General features: G+C 33.9%; 2 protein-coding genes across 10 annotated transcripts in view; one reads left to right on the top strand and one right to left on the bottom strand.

Annotated features, from left to right (window-relative positions):
• LOC132738658 (PDZ and LIM domain protein Zasp-like) overlaps positions 1–11,282 on the top strand; it is a 46,962-nt gene extending 35,680 nt beyond the window's left edge. For 3 of the 9 annotated variants that reach the window (XM_060726343.1, XM_060726274.1, XM_060726490.1), the window contains 5 exons: positions 183–588; positions 1,767–1,850; positions 4,527–4,616; positions 6,590–7,253; positions 10,204–11,282. In XM_060726343.1, coding sequence (XP_060582326.1) covers positions 183–588; positions 1,767–1,850; positions 4,527–4,616; positions 6,590–7,253; positions 10,204–10,474 — 1,515 coding nt within the window. In that variant the 3' untranslated portion in view covers positions 10,475–11,282. Of the gene's footprint in view, positions 1–182; positions 589–1,766; positions 1,851–3,071; positions 3,123–4,526; positions 4,617–6,589; positions 7,254–10,203 lie in introns of all 9 variants that reach the window. The other 6 variants (XM_060726853.1, XM_060726419.1, XM_060726780.1 and 3 more) reach the window with 6 other exon arrangements.
• A 1,888-nt stretch (positions 11,283–13,170) lies between these two features.
• The window catches only part of LOC132738247 (uncharacterized), a 51,569-nt gene continuing 42,352 nt past the window's right edge, over positions 13,171–22,387 (bottom strand). Inside the window, exons 12-19 of the mRNA XM_060725748.1 lie at positions 19,724–19,892; positions 19,041–19,246; positions 17,147–17,261; positions 16,624–16,829; positions 15,723–15,905; positions 15,052–15,242; positions 14,503–14,683; positions 13,171–14,030 (exon numbers count right to left, since the gene is read on the bottom strand). Coding sequence (XP_060581731.1) covers positions 13,927–14,030; positions 14,503–14,683; positions 15,052–15,242; positions 15,723–15,905; positions 16,624–16,829; positions 17,147–17,261; positions 19,041–19,246; positions 19,724–19,892 — 1,355 coding nt within the window. The 3' untranslated portion in view covers positions 13,171–13,926. The remainder of the gene's footprint in view (positions 14,031–14,502; positions 14,684–15,051; positions 15,243–15,722; positions 15,906–16,623; positions 16,830–17,146; positions 17,262–19,040; positions 19,247–19,723; positions 19,893–22,387) is intronic.

Genomic DNA, 22,387 nt, shown 5'->3' with positions numbered 1-22,387 from the left:
ATAAATGTTAGTAATGAACACAGTACGGCTCGTCTATTTGTACATTATAAAGTTTCTATTAAACCACTGACCATAGAATTATGTAAAAAGTAAAACTGTTTCATTTCCATACATGTCTCTAACTGTCAAGTTAGATATCTAGCTTCAACAACAGTGCACTCATAAATTTATTCTACTTATAGATTACTATTCCAATTCAAAGAAAGCAAGGTCCCCAATCTCCGACTCGAACTATCCCTATCTCGCCACAGAAACCATCTCCTCCTAAACCAGCGACGAAACTAGTACAACACACAGAGCCAAATAGAGACATGTCGGCCGGATTTATGCCAAAGAAGGTCACTCTGAATAAATTCGGAGGAGGTGGGCCGGATTTTGGTTCGGCTTATGGCGGGGTGGCTGGTCACAGACCGCCACAAACTCAGTATAGGCCCGTAGCCGCGCCGGTACCGGCTAGAGACCAGTATGACTACGGTGGCCAACCACAGCAACAGCAGCAACATCAACAACAAAGCTACCAGCAGCAGCAGACTTTTCAAAGTCAAACTCAGTTCTCTGCTCCACAGAGCCCTCCAGTGAAACAGCCAGGTATTGCTGAATGTTGTGTGTGTGCTGTTGTTCTAGTTATTTTGTTACAAGTTAATGTTTGATTTTAAAAGCATGGTATTCACTGCCCATTTAATTCATAGATTAAAACACCACCATTTCCCACTTTTTATCTGTAGAAGACTGTTTTTGTTTAGATCTATTATAGAAATAACTATGATACATGTAAGAAATATATAGGCACATATTACAGTGTGTTTAATATTGTGCATACTTTTATAGATTTTAATAATTATTTAATATTAAATAACTTTAAGACCTTTTCAATCGTGTCTTCTTTTCAAATTACATTATATTATAGCATCTGATACTTCACAAACAATGTATAATGTTTATTATCAAAAACTAATTGCATTTATTTCGCCATTTCTTCTTCCTCCACCTCTTTGATTAGGATTTTCCATTTAAGGTATCTGAAGTCTTTCTATACAGAAACTTATCTAACACGTTTTGAAAATGTATGGGAATTGGTGGATTTCGATTAAGCAGAGTTCACACTGCCGATCTGATCACATTGATTGACCATAACTTAAGACAAAGTTTGACAACCCAGCCTCTGACATGACTTTACGTCCGCTACCATCGCCGGCCGAACATTACCCACTGTTATATGACGACAAAAATTCATGTCTCTCTCCGATTATTCTGATCCAAACAGAACCCTTGTATGATATCAATTCTACATGGTCTGAATGCGGTCTAGCTGATCGGGTCACGACAATTTAACATGTATAGATCCAAACAAAATATATCTAAGTACAATGATTTTCTGATTAACCCGACCAAAATTTACCAACAACCTGATCCCTTCTGGAACACTTGGTTCTCTGTGCCTCCTCGAATTGTTAACATTTTTCTGGTAGGAAAACCAGAGCTATGGCAACCAAGGTAGACCAGTAAGACCTGATCATTTTTGACGACATCAAGTATGATCAGTCTCCGATTATTTATTTGTGCTTAATATAGGTATAATGATGGGCAGTGTGAACCCTGCTTTATTTCATATTACAATAGTTTTTAAAACGTAACATATATGACAGTTTCGAATAAGTACTGAAAAATTGAACTTACTGAAAAAGGGTAATTATTTCTACAAAATAAAAGCGATTAATGTCCAAGTTCTTTTGTTAATTCTGAAAATTATTTTCTTGGATTCAAAGAGGAGAGGGGTGTGGAGGAAGAGGATTATGGAAGTGTTAATGAAAGGAGGAGAAACTTTATGAAGGGGGCGCCACAACCGCCGAGTAAGTACGATAACACACCTCTTATCCATCGCAATTTCCAACTTTCAAATTCTATCAATGTACTAAGTATTTTCGTATCTACTGCTATTGAAAAGCAAGATACTGCTTTCTCGATTTCACTTCTTTCTTTAGTTTCGTCCACGTGTTCCTTATAATAATCAGGATTTTATTTTGCTGCTATATGTATGTCACCAGGTATATCACCAATCATGGCTTTTTCGTCATTAACTTTTAGTAAAGCTGCTTCGCTGCTTTCCGTTCAGACATTAAACCCTTAACCTGCTGAATTTATATCATAAACTTGAACAGCTTACATTTCTAAAATGTCCAGAACAATGGTAGGATACTACGTCATCGCGCACCTGCAAAATTGGGAGCATTTTGCAGGTGCGCGATGACGTAGTATCCTACTATTGCATTATTAGTTTTGGTGTTACCAAAATGTCAGACTGCACGGATATACATACTGTTCTGACCGCATAGTGGTGGCAAAGACTGTTCACTTCCGGTTCTAGCAGGTTAAGGGTTACTTCTTGTAAAGCTTGGGGTTGGTTTGATTTTTTTTCTAATAAACCTATTCCACTCTCTTTTTTGTATATAACTTACGTTTCGGAGAATAACTAATGAATTCACTTCTTCTTTTCTTTTTTTTTATTAAATTTATATTTGGAACCACCCTTTTTTAGTTCGTTATATAAGTATATTTTAATGGTGAAACCTATGTTATTCTGTTTACTATCATTTTCAAATTACTTTATTTTTACCTTGCAATATACACACGAAGTGTCTTCGTGTCGGTAATGAGCAAAGTGGTTCATGTTCCCTCGCACTGTTGCAGTTTCAAATCCTGTTAACGACTTTGAATAATCTCATGTTTTAAGCTACATGTTTCTAGCTTGTTTATAGAATGTCGATGGTTCTACTCATTCGCCCAGGTATGTCTGAAAAATATATACACATGCACATAGTGTTGTTTGAGGTTTTCCAACATCATTAAAGCTGAAAATGGCCCGACAAAAATGCTAGTATGGTATTGTAAATCATTTCACGTGATATTTCTTTTGACTTTTTCAAGCTCAAATGATAAGATTTCACACTCAAATGATGTTGTTTTTTTTTTTTTTTTTTTTTGTTTTTTTAAATCAGCTGAAGCGGAATTTTATTTTATTTTTATTATTTATTTTTGCATTTCTTTCTTAATCACATTGCATTTATATTTAGAATATCAAACCGAGCTTTATTTCAAGTTGCCAGCATTACCTAGACCGAAAGGTAATCGACGAATGCAGACTATATGTACCTAAACTCAAGTTAAACTTGTACCTAAACTCAAGTTAAGCTTGTACCTAAACTCAAGTTAAACTTAATTGCCGACCATTGTACCTTTGTTGCCTTTTGGTTGCGCGCGCACCCGATATGTCTCTCGATTCACGATGCATTATTGTTTTTACCAAAAGTCTTTTGACTGTCAAAAATTTAAATATATTTGGTGCATACGTTGGTTTCGATTGAATTATTTGAGAAAATTGCTAAGCTTTAACTAAATTCAAATCATTGCCTTTAAAAGGTAGAAAAAGCACATAACAATTTGTCGTTTGCAATGAAATGATAGAAATTTGGTCTATTTATATGAAAAATATGGTTAAAAAAACTATTTGAATCGAGAGTTTTCCCATGGTAAACTTTTCTCAAAGCTCGCGTGCATTTGGATACCCTGATCACGTGATTTACGTGCTGAAAATATCTTTTTATATATGTATAAAGTTTTATTCCTGAAATCTTCAACCATTTGCTTCACCTTTTACCAACAACCCTTGTGTTGTTTTTCTTTGACATCCAGTATTAATCAGTGTTTTTGACCAATTTTCAGCCTTGCAATCAATAAGAATAAAATATTTCAAGGATAAGCAATTGTTTTATTTGTAGGCAAAATTGTCAATCATTCAATGAATGTCATGTCGGAAAGATGAGTATTTCACGTTACCATGAAACCATTAAACAGCAGTACTGAATATTATCGTCTGCTTTATGAAACGACAATGCCCAAAATATTTTATATCTCTATTTTCTTCTGAAATTTCTGTGAATTTTGAATTTCTTGTTATTTGCAGGGAGATAATTATCTGCGTTCAAATTTAATGTATCAAAGGATAATTGTTCTCCCTTTCTTGAACACTTTCTTTTCTCGCCATTTTCAGCACTATAAAGGTGGTTTGGTTTAAATGATATTTATTTCTTCTTCAATATTTACAAACAAAATTACAATACATAAATTGCATCCAGGATTAAGAAGAAAGCTTATTGCTTATATGAAACACTTTCCTATTAAGGTGGTTTAATATGATTTAATAGCGTTTACTAGGTTGTTTTTGATTTGTACATAAAATAATAGATTGTTCTTCACTTTTTTGTCCATTTTTGTAACAATTAAGGCTACAATGTTTATAAATATTTCTTCTTTTATTTTTTGTTCCACTATTAGGTTGAAAAACAGAATGTAATTGACTTTTATTCCGTTTTGTTCAGTTCGGATGAATCAAGTTTAGCAATGTTTCACTATAAGGCTCTGACATTACATTATTTCGTTCTGTTACACTATTTCGTTAAACTATTTCGTTCTGTTACACTATTTCGTTAAATAATTTCGTTCTGTTACACTATTTCGTTCATTGTTAGATGCCCTGGGTTCCGATGAAGATGATTATCCCACCGCGCCTGTTTGGGAACGGAGAAAAATATTTGGCAAACAAAGGGGCCCACCCCCAGGTGACTCAAAACTCTGCTTTGGATGATGTTTAGGCTATATTTGCTAGCTAACTAAATATATTTTTAGTAAATTCCGAACGCATGGATTAATCCATGCTGTTTTTAGTAGGTTAACTTTTGCTGTGTCTTAGCTGAACTCCCGAATTAGAAATTTTCGAGATTTTTTTACTTGTGTTGTAACTGGATTTCAAATAATATTTTAAAAAATTTAGACGTGTATTTACGTTAAATAGCTAAATCAATAACCTTTTGGTTTTTAGACTCACCTACACATGTATTTGTATATTAGCTTCCTATATACAGCTTTTTCTAACCCCTGAGTGCATTCACTTTTTTATTTTATATTTTGTTTTGTACACACATATATATCCTTCACCTTTATTTACATATCTCCAACGTAATCATTTACTTCTCTATAATTATATACACTACTAAAATGCTTCAATATTTTTTTTATTTAAAGTTTACATTTATTAATAATTTTATTTGATTAATTAATAATTAACAATAATAGCAAAATGTGCCATTCTGTTTATTATATAAATTAGGAAATCAGCTCATTGGCATATTCTGTCAAAAATGGAATAAATAAGTAGTGACTATTTCGGTGAAAGTTTAACATTCCGTTTATTAGAGATATACAATTCCCAAATTTGATATTAGAAATAATTGCTACACAATCCCTTTGTAAATATAAAATAAACATGTTTTGACTTCTCACAAACTAGATTCTTTTTACACTATATATGTGATATATAGTGCCAAAAAATGACAGTTTTTTTTTTTGAAAGACCACTTTTACCTGTAGTTTGGAACGCAGCTTCCCTTACATAGTTTGTTCATTATTTTTTTTCTAATTAGACATATTCAGTAAGAATTTTATAGATTTCAAGAAATTTCTTTGATTAAGATATTTTACTCAAGGATGAGCATAGTATATCTTAGATAAATTCAACTTAAGATTAAGCGTTAACATTCTGCAAATTATATCGGTAACTTGATTAACATATTCGATGAAACAACCAGTTAAGGTAGTCTTACTGTAATATTGTCCCGCAAAAAATTTCTTACATCGGCCAACATCGTAATAAATCGGTCATTTCCGGAACTTTATTTTTCACTATCTTTGGTATTAAAATGATTTTTAACCGTTTACGACCGGAACTAGTTCATAGCAATAAAGGTTGAGTGATTGTCAATAATTTAATGCCCAAGGTTTTGAAAAAAAAATAGCGTTCTGGAAATAACCGATTTGCTACGATATTGGCCGATGTAAGATGTTTTTTGGCGGGAAAGCATTACAGTAAGACTACATTAATTGCATCTATAATTATGTATTATTCGATGCATTATGGTACATTCTGCTATTTATATCAGACATTATGTATTAACTTATCAATGTAGAAACATTTAGAGACATTCTGCTATTAAACTTAAAAATTGATAATTCGATGAAGTAACATCATCTGATTATGTGACATTTTGTTACGTTAATCAATTATTGATTATTCGATGTAATAACATTTCTGACATTCTGCTTTTAAAATCAATGATTATTTTATTAAATGTAGTGACATTATGTGACATTCTGCTAATTTAATCAATAATTTATCATTTGATGTAATGAAAACGTTACATTCTTCTATTTAAATGTGTTTTTATTTCCTGTAATAACTTTACAGTGACAATCTTTAATTTTTTAATAGCTAAGCTACCATTTTTAAAGACATTTTAATAAATTACAATATAAATATGTTTATTTTTAGATACGTACATTTAAAAAAACGAATATATATGATTTGGAAATAAATCTACTGGTGTGTACTTATTCATAAATTTGTTTATTTCTTTACGATACCCTTAATATTATTGTGTTCAGTACATTTATTTATTTTTTAAATATTCCCCCTTAGTTGTAGTCGCAATCAATCCAATCCACTCATGCTTGTTTTCCTTCTTTTTCCTTTCTTCAGCCATTCAGCGATCCCGCAAACCCACTCCTAGTTTCGGTCGTGCACGGGCCCAAGGTGACAGTTCATATACGACTTTTGGGGTCGATTACACGAAACCACAACCTCAACAGCAACCCAAACCCACGTCCTCCCGACCAAGACCTCCTGCCGTTAACGCCCGACGTGACGATGACGAAATGGACGGGCAACCGTGGAGCAATACACTTCGTGGTGAGAGCAAAATGATGAAGCCATGGGAACGCGAGGCATTAGAGGCCGAACGATACCAGAGTGCAACCGTTGACCAGCCATATCGACCGCATATGCATTCACCACAGCCGCCAACTGCGCCGAAGCCGAAAATCGTACAAATTTCCGCCCAGTCGACCGTGCGACAGGATCAACACTCGCCGTCTGCTGCCTATAGGTCTGTGTCTCCCACTGTTCCACCGAAACCCTATAGGTCCCAAGCTCCTCCCCCTGAGACTTCCCCTTATCAATCACCAACATTTCAACACCTGTCACCTAATGCCGCCCTCAATGATGTTTCAGGTAGCTATGGACAAGCTGGACAAGCACCGAACGTTGTCCATTTACAATACAACTCGCCCATTGGTCTGTACTCAAATGCGAATGTTATGGATTCCTATGTTGGTCAAACTAAAGGCCGGGCTCTCTCACCGTCGTAAGTGATGTTGGCATGGCATATTTATAATTTTGTTTGCTTGCTATGTTTCTTTTTTGTTTTATGTGTATATAGTCCGTTTCAAAGAGTACCAACTAACGATGGTCACATTCCTGTGATTTTTGTCCTTATTCAAGCATAAACGGTTATTCAAACAAGCAATTCTTTTCAATCGGTGTTCTTGCGTGCTTTGAAATAAAAAAAATCGTTAATTAAGATGAATCTTTTCCTTGATAGCAAGGTTCACATTGAAACGGACTATAGACATATCAATAGTGCATTGTCAAAATTTGGCGCGAACTGATGTGTGTTTGGTATTTTCAACACAGTTCAAAGGAACACATTTTTAACAAAAGGAATGTTTTCTGCTTCAAAGAAATTTGCCTCTTTAACGATAAATGTTTTTGATATGAGCTCCAAATTTAATAGAATGTTGAAAGTACCACGTGCATTTTGTTTTGTCTCTTGGCAACTGTTTGTTATGAATAAATGTAATCTTAACATTTGTTCATCAAAGAAATCATATCCATGGTAACCTTGTTTTAACATTTGATGATTTGAACATTATATTATACATAATAAGTTATGGTTGCTAGTTTATGTACCAACATCAAATTATTCGGTGTCAGTTAAGTACGATTGGTGCTTCGAATTGTAAACATGTGTTTTAGTTGCTTCTGTTGTCCGTTATACATAGCTAGCATGCTGAAGGTCAAAGGTCAATTATACTTCTCAGTGATAGGCTTCTGCCGCTAAAGCTGAACTTTTATAGTGTTGGTACGAACAGAAATTATTGTAAGCTCCACATTTCGTTTACATGTGTCTCATATAGATATAAAAATCGTTATTTATAATATTTATGTGCATTAATGCCTTTAGTTGTTAACTGTTCAGTGTTTTGTCATAACGGCAATACATCCGTGAGATGCTCGTAAATATTCGACATTCTTCGCCACTTTCCGTATACTTGTAAAAGACCCAATAAACTTCGAATCGAATTGCCGCTTTGATACGGAAAAGAACGAAGTTTTGCCCAATATATAGGAGCTATCGTGTGTATGCCGTGCTATGAATTTCCATGGCACATTTATAGTTTTGTTAGTTTTGTTAAGCATTTTTGCAATATGTAGCATTTTATTGGTACTGCTATGGTTACGTGAAATGTTTATGAACTGATGGTCATGTACATGTTTATGTTAAAAATCTTGTGTAATTGTATAACAAATGTGTAATGTATATGTTACATAATTATTTTAACTAACACGACGCTAAAGAAACGTTACACTTTCGGTATGCTCTGAACAACTCTGTGGAACAATATGCATATGCAATGGTAGCATTCTATAAATGGAATTTTCTACCGTTTAAGAAATAGTTATTGGAAATTATACTTGGAAGAATTTTACATAAGAAGCGCTGAAGAGCTACCGTTTAATTGATATACCGTGCAACCTCCTCAGAACGGCCTACTTGTATACAAATCATCTATTTTAACCAACTTATCAGTTCTTCCAAAGAAACACCTATCAACAGCGACCATTGTTTCGTTGTTTGACTCCCGAAACGTGTTGCTCTGTGCAAGTTGTACTGTAGTCATGGGTGTATACCATTTTTTATTTTTAATTTTCTCTGAAATTGACGTTGGACTAGCATTGCATTATAAATACTTATTATTATTATTTTATTTTATTTTATTTTTTTTTTTTGTTATTGGGCGTAATAGATAATTATCTGCATTACAATAATATTGTATTTATTTTGTGGAACTGCAAATGCCTTGGATAAAGTTTAACAAATTCGGGTTTTGATTTTTTGTAATAATAGTCATGAAAAATTGCACGTTTTCTCAGTTATTTCTTCAGAGCAAATAGAAATTGTTTCAATATTTACAATAACATAGAACATAAGAAATTGTACAAAAATTACATAAAAATATATAATATATTCAGAATAATTTAACTCTGGAAATTACCGGATTTTGTTTTTTAACCAAGAATGTTCAGTATATTGTAAACTGTACGTCACAAATATACGTTTTGAATGGTTCGAATGCTTCATTCTGTGTGACGTTTCTCCAGCGTTCTGTAGAGTAGATTAGAAAAAGTGTGTTAATAGCGTACCATATTTTAATTTAGTTTTTGTTAAGCGTTATTTAGTTTGTGTGTTCGCATTGTTATTTTTTGTTGCCTGTATAGATATTGTACTCGAACCCGGCCTGGTGATGTGTAAAGAATATCTTAAGAAACTCTCCCCGGTAGACAAGCCCAGTACCACCCTTATTATTTTCACCCCCAATCAGGTTTGACTTGTGTGCATATTTCTAGATACAACTTATGTAAATTTGTATGTATACACATTATGACTTTGTATGTATACACATAATGACTTTGTATGTATACACAAATCTATGTTAACCATGTATTCCAAATATTCCGTACAGTATACTATTGCATAAAAGCATACACTATAATCCATGTAATTGGACCATGTTTTTTTTAACTTTATCACTTGGTTTTTGTACTTTTTTCTGTACAGAAGCAAAATGGTTATGGACACTTAAATTTCATCATAAACGATTTGTTTTCAGTATGAAAAATTTTAATGTCTAAGTGGCAGAAAATTAAATTATTTAGAATTTAGAATTCATTAATAGGCAAAAAAGCTAAGGATGATACTGTCAATCCGAAGCGTTCATACAATGTACAGAATGTCTTTTAAACTAAGTGATGGCCAATTCGTTTTGCTCCGTCATGATAATACTCAATAATATTAACTGGTTTTCAATTGGTTTGGCAATTTTGGACCCACTCAAAATCAGATCAGTGTTTGACAATATTTTCTTAAAGCTATTACGATTAAAATGCATGTAGCTTTATGTTTTTAATACATGTGTGTATTTTTTCAACTTTGATTATAAAATATGATCGTTTTCATTTTTAATAAACAACAGTCAGCCAAAGAAGCCACCAGTGCCTGGTGAACGAGACTGGAACGACTCCTTTGTCTATCAGATGATTCATTCGTCAGAGAAGACTACCAGCTCTAATTATTCAGATGGCACGGGGCAAAAACCTCAAGGTGAGACCGTTACTACGTCACGTGTTGCACATGAAACGAAATACCCTGGCCAGGAACCACAGAGGCGCGTAACCGAAACTGTACAGCGAAGCGGGGTACCAGATTATAAATTCGATAGCGCAATCGGCATGTCCGATTTCTAGAACTATCCGAATTAATAGATACTTAGTTAACAGTTTTAGCTTTCAGAAAAAATGTTTTGCAAAGGAGTCATGTGAAAGTTTTACATTTTCGAATTCTAAGGAATTGTGTTGTGTATTCGTAAACTGTAATTACGAGCCGGACTTGTGCAATATTAATATTTATATCGGAAGATGATTAATTTATCATATCGTACACCTAAAGACACGGGCTTGTTTTTATTTCAAGAGCTTTATGTTAAACAAATTGTGGTCCTATGTATTTAGTTATACGTTATTTGCTTTCCTTAATCATTAATGTGAAGTTGGTAAAACGTCACAAAGCGTTTTACTTCTTTTAAGGAAATCAATTTCGTATGTAACAAGTCTAGAGTTTGTGTATGGTCAACGAATGCCTTTTATCACTGGAATTTTGACCATTAGGTATAACGCGAAATTTGAGTAACAGAACCTGTATTTTTGTTTACTTGTATTTATTTGTAATATTAAACACTTTGGCTATTTCATATTTTAAAAGTCTGTGCACAGTATATAATGCCATGTTATTTAGAGACAGTGTAAAGTTTTTATTTATTTTTACTTTTAGTTTTTTTTCGATTGTGTTTCTTTAACCTCTGTAAGTAATTGTCATTAAATATTGCTTTTTAGGGACTGTTTTAATTACGTAAAATGTTAGAATGTGTGTATTAATATATTCCATTTGTGCCAAAGCATCTAGATTGCAAGTTGATTGTTCTGTTAAATGGACGCAAGGGATACCCATATTTAAGAGAGGTCGTCTGTGAAAGGACAATAAACGTCTGTGATTGTAGATAGTTTTGTTTCTTGTTTGTTCGTGTTTGTTAAAGATCACGTACTTGCCCCTGAGCTGCTTCTTTTATTGTAAAGGTACTTTTATTCAAATCTTTGCACAAAAAGATATAGAAGTTTAAGCCCGGTACATGAACACCGTGAAAGCTAGTTTGGAAGAGACTTAACCGTTCTCCGTGCACCTATGATTCAAGTCTAGCCATATTGAGATGTTCCACAATGTTTGATTCAAAGAGCAATGTCTGTAATGATAAGATATATTAATCACGAATAGTTAAAAGTATTTTCAGATCAAAAACTTGCCGCTTAAAGAAGCTGACCGTCGCGATTAAGGTTTTTCTTTTCTTTGGAAATCCCAATGAATGTTCCTTTTACACGTAAGTAACCAGAGTCAGTGACCGTTTTAGATTTTTCATACACAACCAAAGACTTTAGACGCATCATGATGCCCACAGACCAAATGAGTTGTCCTTTAATTTGCAACAAAAGACAATAACGAAAATAGAAAAATTATGCCTAACAGATCAAAATTTATTTTTCAATGAATTAAGTTTTTTTTTTTTTTCGTCAGTATGAAATATTGTGATACAAGCTTAAATAGACACATGATGATACACATATTATCACTTAATCAGCTGTTTTAGTTTGACCCTCAACGTGTATATTTATATCTACGTCATAACCGGAAGTGGGTTTTGCACATTTTATTTTTTAAGGGATGTGGGGTACTACAAATGCTATTTATTTTGCTTTAAAAAGAGGTGTGCTGGAATGGTAAAAGGCCTACGTGGTTAGGTCAGTCTGCGGTGTTACATCTATGGACCTTGAATTTGCAAGTTAAACTCCTGAACGCGGCAGATGTTTTTTGGACTAGTTGATTTGTTGGTTGAAAAAAAAACTCAAAAAAACACAGGAATTTACAAGATTGCTCAAAAGTTAACTTCCCGTCAGTATATGACTGAAATAATGTTAATGTGATGGTTAACCCAGTTATATGATTTTTGTTTTAAAATTAACTGTAATGAACTTGAGACGCGATGCAACAAAAAAGTGTTTATTCAGAATAAAAGGCACAACTTCTGATACACAAAAGTTACAAAACTGTATATGTGCTGCAAAAATATATTGTTTGAATTTTGAAAAAATGGTACATGTTCTTCAAAATGCCTGTATGAAAGAAATGGTTTGTATATTGCCTTCAAAGCGATTGCGCATGCAAAAGAGTCATTGTTAACGATTAAAACCCTTCGTGAAATAATAACAATATTTTGTTCCGGAAATTCTTTTCTGTTTATCTACGATATTGATTAAATAATATAGACTATTTTATGCAACAACTCTTTTGAAAATGACCCTAACTTTATGGAAACAATATAAATTTACTGTTTATAAGATTTATAAAAATATTTCATTAGATATAATTTTATACCATTTAAATGAAACATGTGTCGCCATTTAGATTATAATAACTTCCGTTTAACTTAAACAGTATTCATAGGCCGGGTTTTAGCTCTAAAGGTTACGGGTGCTCAATGTGCGCAACTGTCTGTACAGTCGTAACGAAAAGTAGAGGCTTACGAACTTTGAAACTGTCACGAACGGTAATTGAACTATCACTCAGAATTATTTATCTGGCACTCCGAAAATGACTAGATCAAATTATCTGGCACTCCGAAAATGACTAGATCTATATTGTGTTCTGAAGACAAAACGAATATGATAATCGAATAAACGAAATATTTTACTGTTGTGAACACACAGTAATCAAAAGAGTCTTGGCAATGTTTTCAACATGTTACATGCAGATTTGGCGCGTAAGATGGAAAAGATATTGTCATAGTTTGTGGCCGTTGTGAAGTATGTAAAGTATAAAAATAGAACAAGGCAACTGAACTACATTGAACTTTAATTCAACCAATAAGTAATTGGTATCATGAATAAGGCCAAATCGTTTAGTATGCCTTCAACGATGAATTATCCCAATCGTTACATTAATGTGATTTGCATTTGTCAAGAACTGTCCAAGAAGGGGAGGTAACCGGAATCATTTTTGTGATTAAGAAGATCAGAATTGAAAACATTTCTGCATAAAATAGTTCGAAAAAATGTATTGTTCAATGTTTTTGCGTAACAATCTTATATAAACCTTCATTTTATCGACTTATAACTCGTCATAGACGATTGATAAGATGGTGAATTACACATACACATATAGATCTGTGAGTAACTCGAATTAAATGATATATTCTGGTGATTTTCTAATAGAAAATAAAAATTGGTAGATTGTTCTCAAGGTTTCAAAGCAAAGGCATAAAATAACATCTATAGAATGTTAATCACAAATACAAGAGCATGTTTACAATCACATTTTTTTATGAAAATGGGAGGAGTTTTAGTTGAGAAGGTGGAAATAGGAAGGATTATCGAAGATGGACACATTATCATTGTTATAGAAATGTAGAGATAATTGTGATGAAGATCCGTCAAAATATTTACAAGGTATTGAATTTTATATTAAAATACAAAATGAAAATCAGTTCGAAAAACAGTGAGTCTATAAATTGTGCATTTTTTATGAAGTGTCCACACAAAAATTCATATACATTTTTATAATGCGTTGAATTGGAATTATGCGTCAAATTTGCCTATAGTAGGATATGCCTGCCAGCCCATCTAGCCTCAAAGTTCTTGTGATAATCACGTATCTGATAGCGCAGTGTAGGTGGCTCGGCAGCCCGCTTCTTCTTCTCTGAAACAAAAAAAGCAATGAAAAATAACCCATATCGCACACTTTGTAACAATTAGAATAAAAAACACAACTTTTAAATCTACAACAATAACATTTTCATTTTCAAATTTGAATAAGATGCTCTCTTCAATCTTTTTAACTTCATGTATAAAGATCAGGAAAAGGGGTGATTCCTCGAAAGCAATCACTTATTTGAATGTTATTTCATCTGACATCTTAGAATCCGGCGTTCAAATACCTCCACTCCGATAAATTGAACTGGCCCAGTAAAGCTCTTTAGGTTTGTGCTTTACCATTTAGGCTCAAATTGACACAATTGAAAAAGAATTTCTTGACTTATTCTTCAAAAAATAGTTAAGGCAAATATGGAGCCTTCCGTATGAGTTTCGGATTACAAAAATAGTCATATAAATGAACACAGACTCTCAATATAAAATATTTTGACGTGCAATTTACATCACATGCTACCTACCTGAAGGGACCTCCAGTATTTCGTACGGTGTCAAAGTTTCTCTTGACACATCCGGGCATCCATTTAGCGCCATTGTTTTTGCTGCCTTTTCAACAACGCTCCTGACTGCGTCACGTGCAATCTTGTAACGCTCCACGTGTATTTGCACGAGAGTCACGTTCTTGTTGTAAAGCATAACAACCTACAAAAATGACCTTATTGCTGAGAAGTTAAAAAATGAAAAACGGATATGCTAAAATCATTGATATGCACTAAATTTGAAGAAAAAACTTGTAAATTTACGAGAAAAAAAGAAAAAGAATGCTTCGACATGCGATGTTTTGTTTGTAATTTTCTTTTAATTTAGGTCTGATAGCTCCGGATGTCATTTTTAATATAATAATAATAATAATAATAACAACAACAATAATAACAACAACAACAACAACAACAACAACAATAATAATAAATTAATAATAATGATAATAATAACAATAAAATAACAACAACAATAATAATAATAATAATCATCATCATTTACTTCCGATGGAATTTATATTATCATTATACCTCGAGCTGTCGTTTTAAAGCGGTCATCTCTGTATCATCACGGACCCAGAACTTGACGATACCGGAGGCCTGGATGGCGTATATATCCTCCAACAACCGCATTACTGGACTCGGGTTATTAGCGATGGAGTACAGCTCCTCTTCTACGCTCTTTTTCGGATCGCGCCGGAATACCTTTTCAACAGAGGGGGCTATTATAAGGAAAAAAGATGTATATATAAAAGCATAATGTTTGCGTTTTTAATAAAAAAACACTTATTCAAAAGAATTAAAATGACATGTTTTGTCAACGGTCCGATTAATCCCTATATAGTCTTCAACGTTACTGGTAATTTGAATCACATTTGCAGTAGACAAAAAGTCCTTACGTCAGATACACCTTTAAGAAAGCAGGTAATGGATATATATAGTTCGTGGAAAAAAAATATTTTAATATAAATTTTCACTTAAATAGCAATAATATGCACGTACTATAAGCTAAAGGCGACCGAATTAGTTTATACTCTCGAAGCCGTTCCTGGAATCAATCAGTACTATGCAATATAAAGTTTCTTGCTCAAGGAAACAACGGCTTGCCCCTGACTTCGTCTGAACAAACGCGGCCAGCAATCCTTAGATTACTAGCCCGACGCGTAAACCACTCGGCCACGCCGCTACTCTGAACAACTTACCAACAAGAGAAAACAGTGGAGAATTCTCAATACAATCATTCCCACCCTCACATGCATGAATATTGGCGTTTCTGTTAGAGCGGACAAAAAAGTTGGTGACGTCAGGTTGATTGTTAAGTAACTCCCAGTTTACCCAGTGCAGGAAATTGTTGCAGTGTTCAGTCTTACTAAAATAGATCTCACCTGAAATAAGTTTAATGCTTAAACAAAGATGTTAAATAGACCAGTGGCTAAACATGAACTTTTTTTCCTGTTTGAATAACAAAAGTGATGGTCATTTAGGTAAAAGTATTTCCAAATGAAAATCTCTCACGAAAAAGACATTTTTTATCTTACTAATAGTTGACTAATACATGTAATATGAAGTTATTCTTCACAAAACTTCTAGTTAAAAGCACTAGTGAAGCAAGCTTATCTTGCTAACCTGATGCATGCTAAAAAAATCAAAATAATTAAAGAAAACAGTGAGTGAAAGATACGACGTATCCCCGATGGAAAGGTCACAATTTGGTGGCCAATACGGTTGCATATTTTGTAAGGAAGAAACTATCATGTCGCTAAGTTTTTGTTTATCATTCAAACAAATAAAACATGACTAAAACTTTTATTTTTAGTTGCCAACAAAATCTTAAAATAGCGAATAACTCGTACTCTAGAATGTTGGTATTTGGAGCAAAATGCAGAAAAGACCCCTATTTCAGGAGAAAAACATGATTGTTTTACTTTAAAGGAGGTGAAAAGCGCTACTTCATAGCACCTCGTCTCATCCGAACTATTCTTAGTTAAAGTAGTGTAGGGTGCTTGTTCGAACGCAGGGCCCCTTCATTTGTAGTTAGTGTGTGTTACAACTAGATAACTCCCTCCCAAACACTCACTATCATGAACTAAATTTTATATGTACCATCAAGACACGTTCCACAATCGCCAAAGCATCCGTCTAGTGCAATCAGAACTTTAGCCTTTGCCTTTTCATCGCCATAGTGTACACGATCTAACTGACCCTTAATATCTTCTATAACGGCGTTTCTGTGCTGTTCTGTTAAAGAACAGAATTTCGTGTATCGTGTTGGCACGCATGACTCGTCATCGGCAGCCCTCTTACGGCGTCTGAAAATATAGCACGTGATAAAATGTCATGTATTTTCGCGTGTGCGTTCATACGAAATATTGTTTAAATTAAATTATAAATATTTTATTTTCATAACCTTAATCTTAAAAAGCTAGTCCATTTGAAAGCTTATACAAAAATGCGTATCCAAAGCTGAACTGGTTTCGTTTATCAAAAGGTTACATGATAATAAGTTATATGATTATGATAAGCTACTAGTCTTAATTTAGACACATCTGGCGTTCCATACACATAGGAAGACAACTAAATATATGCAATGTAAAATAAAGGCTAAGGTGAATCAAAATTGCTTTACCTTTTACGATGCACGACCTCCGGGTGTTCATGTTTGAAATCAATGGACTGAGGTTGAGGGGCTGTTTGGAATATGCAAGCTGTAGTTATATTTTCCGGATCAACTATCTTTCCCCCTGAAATATAACTTCATTTAATAATCTTTCGCAAGTATAAGAAGCTGAATTCATATTGTGATGCTATATACAATAAAATATACAATCTAAGAGTTATGAGTTAATATCAAAATCTGTTTTCCCCACTGAGAGCCCCATTTAGTCGAATTTATCATTAAATACAAGAAGTATTGGGCTGAAAATAAGTTCGACAATCAACGTTAAATGGCGGTGATATTATTCATTTTATTAAAAAAAATATGAATGATCGCTTGTTTTAATAATAAAAACAAACAATTAAAGTGTAACCATCCACCCATATTTCTGTTACTTCTGCGAATTTATATTAGACCTGACTTTGTTAAATGAAAGCGGTCGCCAATTCTAAAAGGGAGGAAATAATTGTGTTTGATTCAAAGGGATATCATTTGAATTTGTTGGTCATACACGGGGGTCATACACCTTTTTAAAAGGAAGAAAACTTATTTGAGGATTGTAACAGACAATAAATTAGTGTAAACATTCAAAAAGCGGCTAAAAAATTGGAAAACTTGGAATCCTAACGAACGCTGGGTTGTGCTGATGGCTGTCATTGCTTTTCAATTTTTCATAAAGCATACGGCAGTTATTGCTCGTAGGATACTTAGATATGCCCCAATGTCATCAAGAGCAGTTTTCCATATGGAAGGAATGTATTTTTCAGGATATAAAAATGAAACAATAAAAAAATAAGAGATGGTATTAGGTGATAAGAAGTAATTTTTCTTCTTTTTATTAATTTTGACATTTAAGTTATTTATCATTTTCAGCTTTGCTTTTCTCTGAACAGCCTGACATTGTCAGAACTGTCAGCGAAAATAAAATCTAGGTACCACACGGGGAAAATCTTAAGAAAGTAGTTTCGTCATTGAAAAGTGTGAAATTATGTTTTGATAATTTTCACTGTGAAAATATCAAATATAATTTTCACGGATAAATCAGTAATTCACTGAAAAGCATAAAATAAAATCATTTTTCATTAATAAATGGCCGAGGATAAACGTGGCCTATATTCAAAGAAATACAGTACGATCTCTGTAGAACAACACCCTTCGTTTAACATAGATTTTGATTGTTGCTGAGAAGTGTTGCTCGAGAAAAAAAAGATGGTTGTCCGAGAAAAAAAGATGGTTGCCCGAGAAAAAAAGATGGTTGCCCGAGATAAAATGATAAAGGAAAAAGACAAATAATGCATGACAAATAATGCATAACAAAAAATGTTAAAAGACATGGGGAAAGTGTGTAAAGAAAATAATTTGTACAATCTTTTATAATGAGCTAAAATGTGAATAAGAAAATTTGTACACTTCACAGAAAAAGTTTTCAGATCGAAAATGAGAAAAAATATAGATATTGTAAGTCTTAGTCTGAATACCGGCTGCCGTATCGAACGCATAGGGTACTCTATAAAGCGGCAACGAGACCCTGTCGAGTTCCGGCTAAACAGTTATCCGAGAGTCGGATAGTTTCGTCTGTAATGACAACAAGTCGACGCATCCTGCTTTGCTTTAAAAGTCTAAAATACTTTACGACAGAGTCTGGTTACCCCCCTTAAATAGTTAGATATTCTGGTATTTACCGGCAGCGAGAGTAAGTTCGATTCCTATACTCATTTCTGTATATTGAATTCAATAATAAATTTTCAATAAAGTAAAACGATTCCCATTCCAAAGCAAGCCAAAATAATAAAAAAAATATTCAACTATGTAAATATTATAAGAATATATACGAACTATGACAGAACATTTTCAATGACTGTACCTCGTGCAAGATTAAATCGCTGTATGACGTCATCTTCAAATGTGTTACGGTCAACACCATCCGGAAGGTTGTCGACGCTTTGTTTCATCATATGAAACTTGGGCCGCATGTCAACAAATATACTGTCCTGGTATAACCCGATACCCATTGCATTGTTCGCCTGATAGAACCTTGGTGCACATTTATCTATGGCTACTTTAAACAACCTATATAATTATAAAACAATATTAAGTTATTAACCCAACAAATGTAAAATATGAATATACAGTAGAGCTGGAACGTTTTAGCAAGGTCTACTTGAAAAAGTATCAAAAAAATTATTTCCCTTTTTTCCCCCACAAACTTATTTATTTCGAATATCGTGTTCGAAGCCGGAGAGAATGATCTTTAAATTATCAACGACTAGTCCGTAAGATCGAGATTTCCGTGCAATGTCCGTCAAAGAACAAAGTTAAAATATTTGCTAAAATAATAAGGCGTTAGGACTGATACAATTTCATGGACCGGATTTTTCCCAACATATCTTAATTTTGTCTGGATTTCATCCAAACCCATTTTAATGGTGTCTCGATTTTTTCCCAACCTATTTTAATGGTGTCTCGATTTTTCCCTATCTATTTTAATGATGCGATATCATTATTATATAAAATCAGTTCCGAATTGTAAGAGAGTGATGACCGTACCTGTATGGTGTGTGTGTCGCAGGCAGAGTAGATGAAGATTTGTACTTGAGCTGCATGGCAAGTCCTAATGTATGCCGGTTGTAGCGTCTGTCGTTTATGACGTCAAACTTCCGGTTGTTTTCATTATTCGAAAGATAACCTCGAATAACTTCTATCTCTACTTTAGGATCTGTGGAAATAAAGGATTGGAATGTAATGTTCCAGTTAATTATTACATCGGTACAAATTCCCGGTAAATAGCGGCCTTCGATTTTTAACTCCCCGTTAAAAGTCCTACCCTGTGGGGACAGCCAGATATAAAAACTGACCAAAAACAGGTGTGCACAACACTCCCGTAACAACTGGTCATACGGAAATAAATATAATAAAAATTAAAATAAATGGACCGATAGTTGCAGCATTCATTTCCACAAACGTTTTCAATTGCATAAAAGTGACCTATTAATTTTTTTGTCAGCTACTAAATATAAGCACGAGTTGTTTTTGTGCCATTTAATATGAGGATGCACGGAAAGTTATTTAGACCGTTTATATACCCGTTATATACATGGGGAAAAACAGCTAAGGATGGGCTTGATGGACGGTGGGATTGCCAATCGGAATGGCACATCCAAACAGGTGTTTCGGTAAGTAAGTATGGATCTTAACCGATGAGATTTCCTACCTTGATTGACTCACGTGGCATCCAATTTTCGCAACCAATCATATTAATATTGCTGATGACGTGTCATCTACTTAAATGGCAGATTTTAGATAAACTCAGTTTTATTCACAAATAAAGTCGAAATATTTCTGCACATGGTTATAATGATTTAATGTACTATCAACTTTACTACCAAAACAAATTAATATTACCGATAATAAATGAAACGTAAAATGTGTATGCCTTTAGCCACAGGCCTAGGATCCATGAATGTATCAACCTATTTGAGGGAGACAATCTTGTTTATTTGTATAACACAATATCCCTTTAGCAAACTGATATGTATCAACAATATCTAAAAATCTAACTGCGATATTTTATATTGTCGTCTGAATGATACGGCTCGATTTTATTCGAGGTTATATTGCTCGTGTCCCAATCGGAACATCTCAGCTATTATCAGTAATAACCTCACTGAAAGTAGTTCTACCACGTGGTTTTAGATGTAAACAAAAAAACAGAGGGCGTAACCTTTGAGAGCATTAAATTACTATTTGTTTCTTAGCGTAGGTGAGATCGAATGAAATACCGTATCCGTTCTGTGTATTTTTGCTTCTTTGTTCCTAAGTTTGACGAAAAGGGTTCGAATATTCGTAACTGATACAGTATTCCGACAAACGTTAAATTATTGAACATGTAACAAATTGTAAAATAATGCTGTGATTTGATGACTTTCAATTTTGTTATTGTTTAAAATCCAGGCGCGTAGCTGCCTAAACGCGAGTACGCAGCTGAATCCACATTATTTTGACAAAAAAAATTTTTTAGTAAAAAAAATGTGGTTTGAAAAGACGATGGAAAGTAAGATGGGAGCTGGAGGGGACAAAACCCTCAAATCTTACTGGCACATTGAAGGCTACAAACAAGACTCTGTATCCAGACATCTTCACCTGTCTAGTTGTACTAATTACGATGCCAGTGTCTACCGCTACCGCCGAGAGGCAGTTTAGTATCATGAGACGCCTGAAAAACTACATGAGATCAACGATGCTCACAGAACGGATATCTGGACTAGCCCTGTTGCACGCCTACAGACACATGGAAATAGATATTGATATTACATGTATCATTAACGAGTTTGCGGCCAGCAAAGGCCGCAAGTTAGACTTGCTGTGAAATGTAGACTAGTTGAAATAAACGAAAGTAAAGCTATTCATCTCCATTTTTATGCTAAAATAAATGGATTTTCGTTGGTCAAGAAAGTTCTCCGGAGGCCCCAAAACGCACCAAATTGCACCATTTATTTCAAAATTTTCAGGGAGGGCATGCCCCCTGACCCCCCTAGATTATTTTGAATCCACATTCTTTATAGGCTAGCTGCGCGCCTGAAATCGATGTTAATTAAGTAAATTTATTAGTATAAATGTGTACAGCACATTACTTACACATTTATAATTATGTTCTTAGAAACCGAAAGTAATAAATGTATTTTGTTTTACTAAAATGTTTTTTACTATATACCGAACAATTTGGTTAAAATTGCATGTCAGATACATGGTTTACATCATAACATTTCCGATCCTACTTTCAATCCGTATTACTTCCGAGATGATTATCAATAATCGGCGAGGTGTTTTTAATACCCGAACATTGACGAAAATGGCCGGAAACTGACGATTGATATCAATATGGTATTATAGAGCGTAATTGCGGGTTTGTATTTTATTCAACGATTGATTTTTATTGTTCGCGTATTTCACGTGTGACTCACGTAAATTTTTACCGTAAGTAATACAATGCTAGGTACAGTTAATAAATTCCAATGGCAAGAGGAACTGTTCTATTAACTGTCGTTCTGTTATGTAAATTGACATTACGCCGCCAGTCAATCAAGCTGGCAGGGGTCTTACAGATAAGCCAATCGGCGATCGTTATCAGTTTCATGCTAAAATGTCTGAGAAGTCCGCCATTTTCCCTAGACAAGTTATGTGTATAAGACAATGGTGCAGCTGTATTTATAT

The sequence above is a fragment of the Ruditapes philippinarum genome, unplaced genomic scaffold (assembly GCF_026571515.1).
Source record: "Ruditapes philippinarum isolate M1 unplaced genomic scaffold, ASM2657151v2 ctg324_1_1_1_1, whole genome shotgun sequence".
Lineage (NCBI taxonomy): Eukaryota > Metazoa > Mollusca > Bivalvia > Venerida > Veneridae > Ruditapes > Ruditapes philippinarum.
Note: the sequence above shows the minus strand (reverse complement) of the source record. Positions and strands in the feature narration are given on the sequence as shown.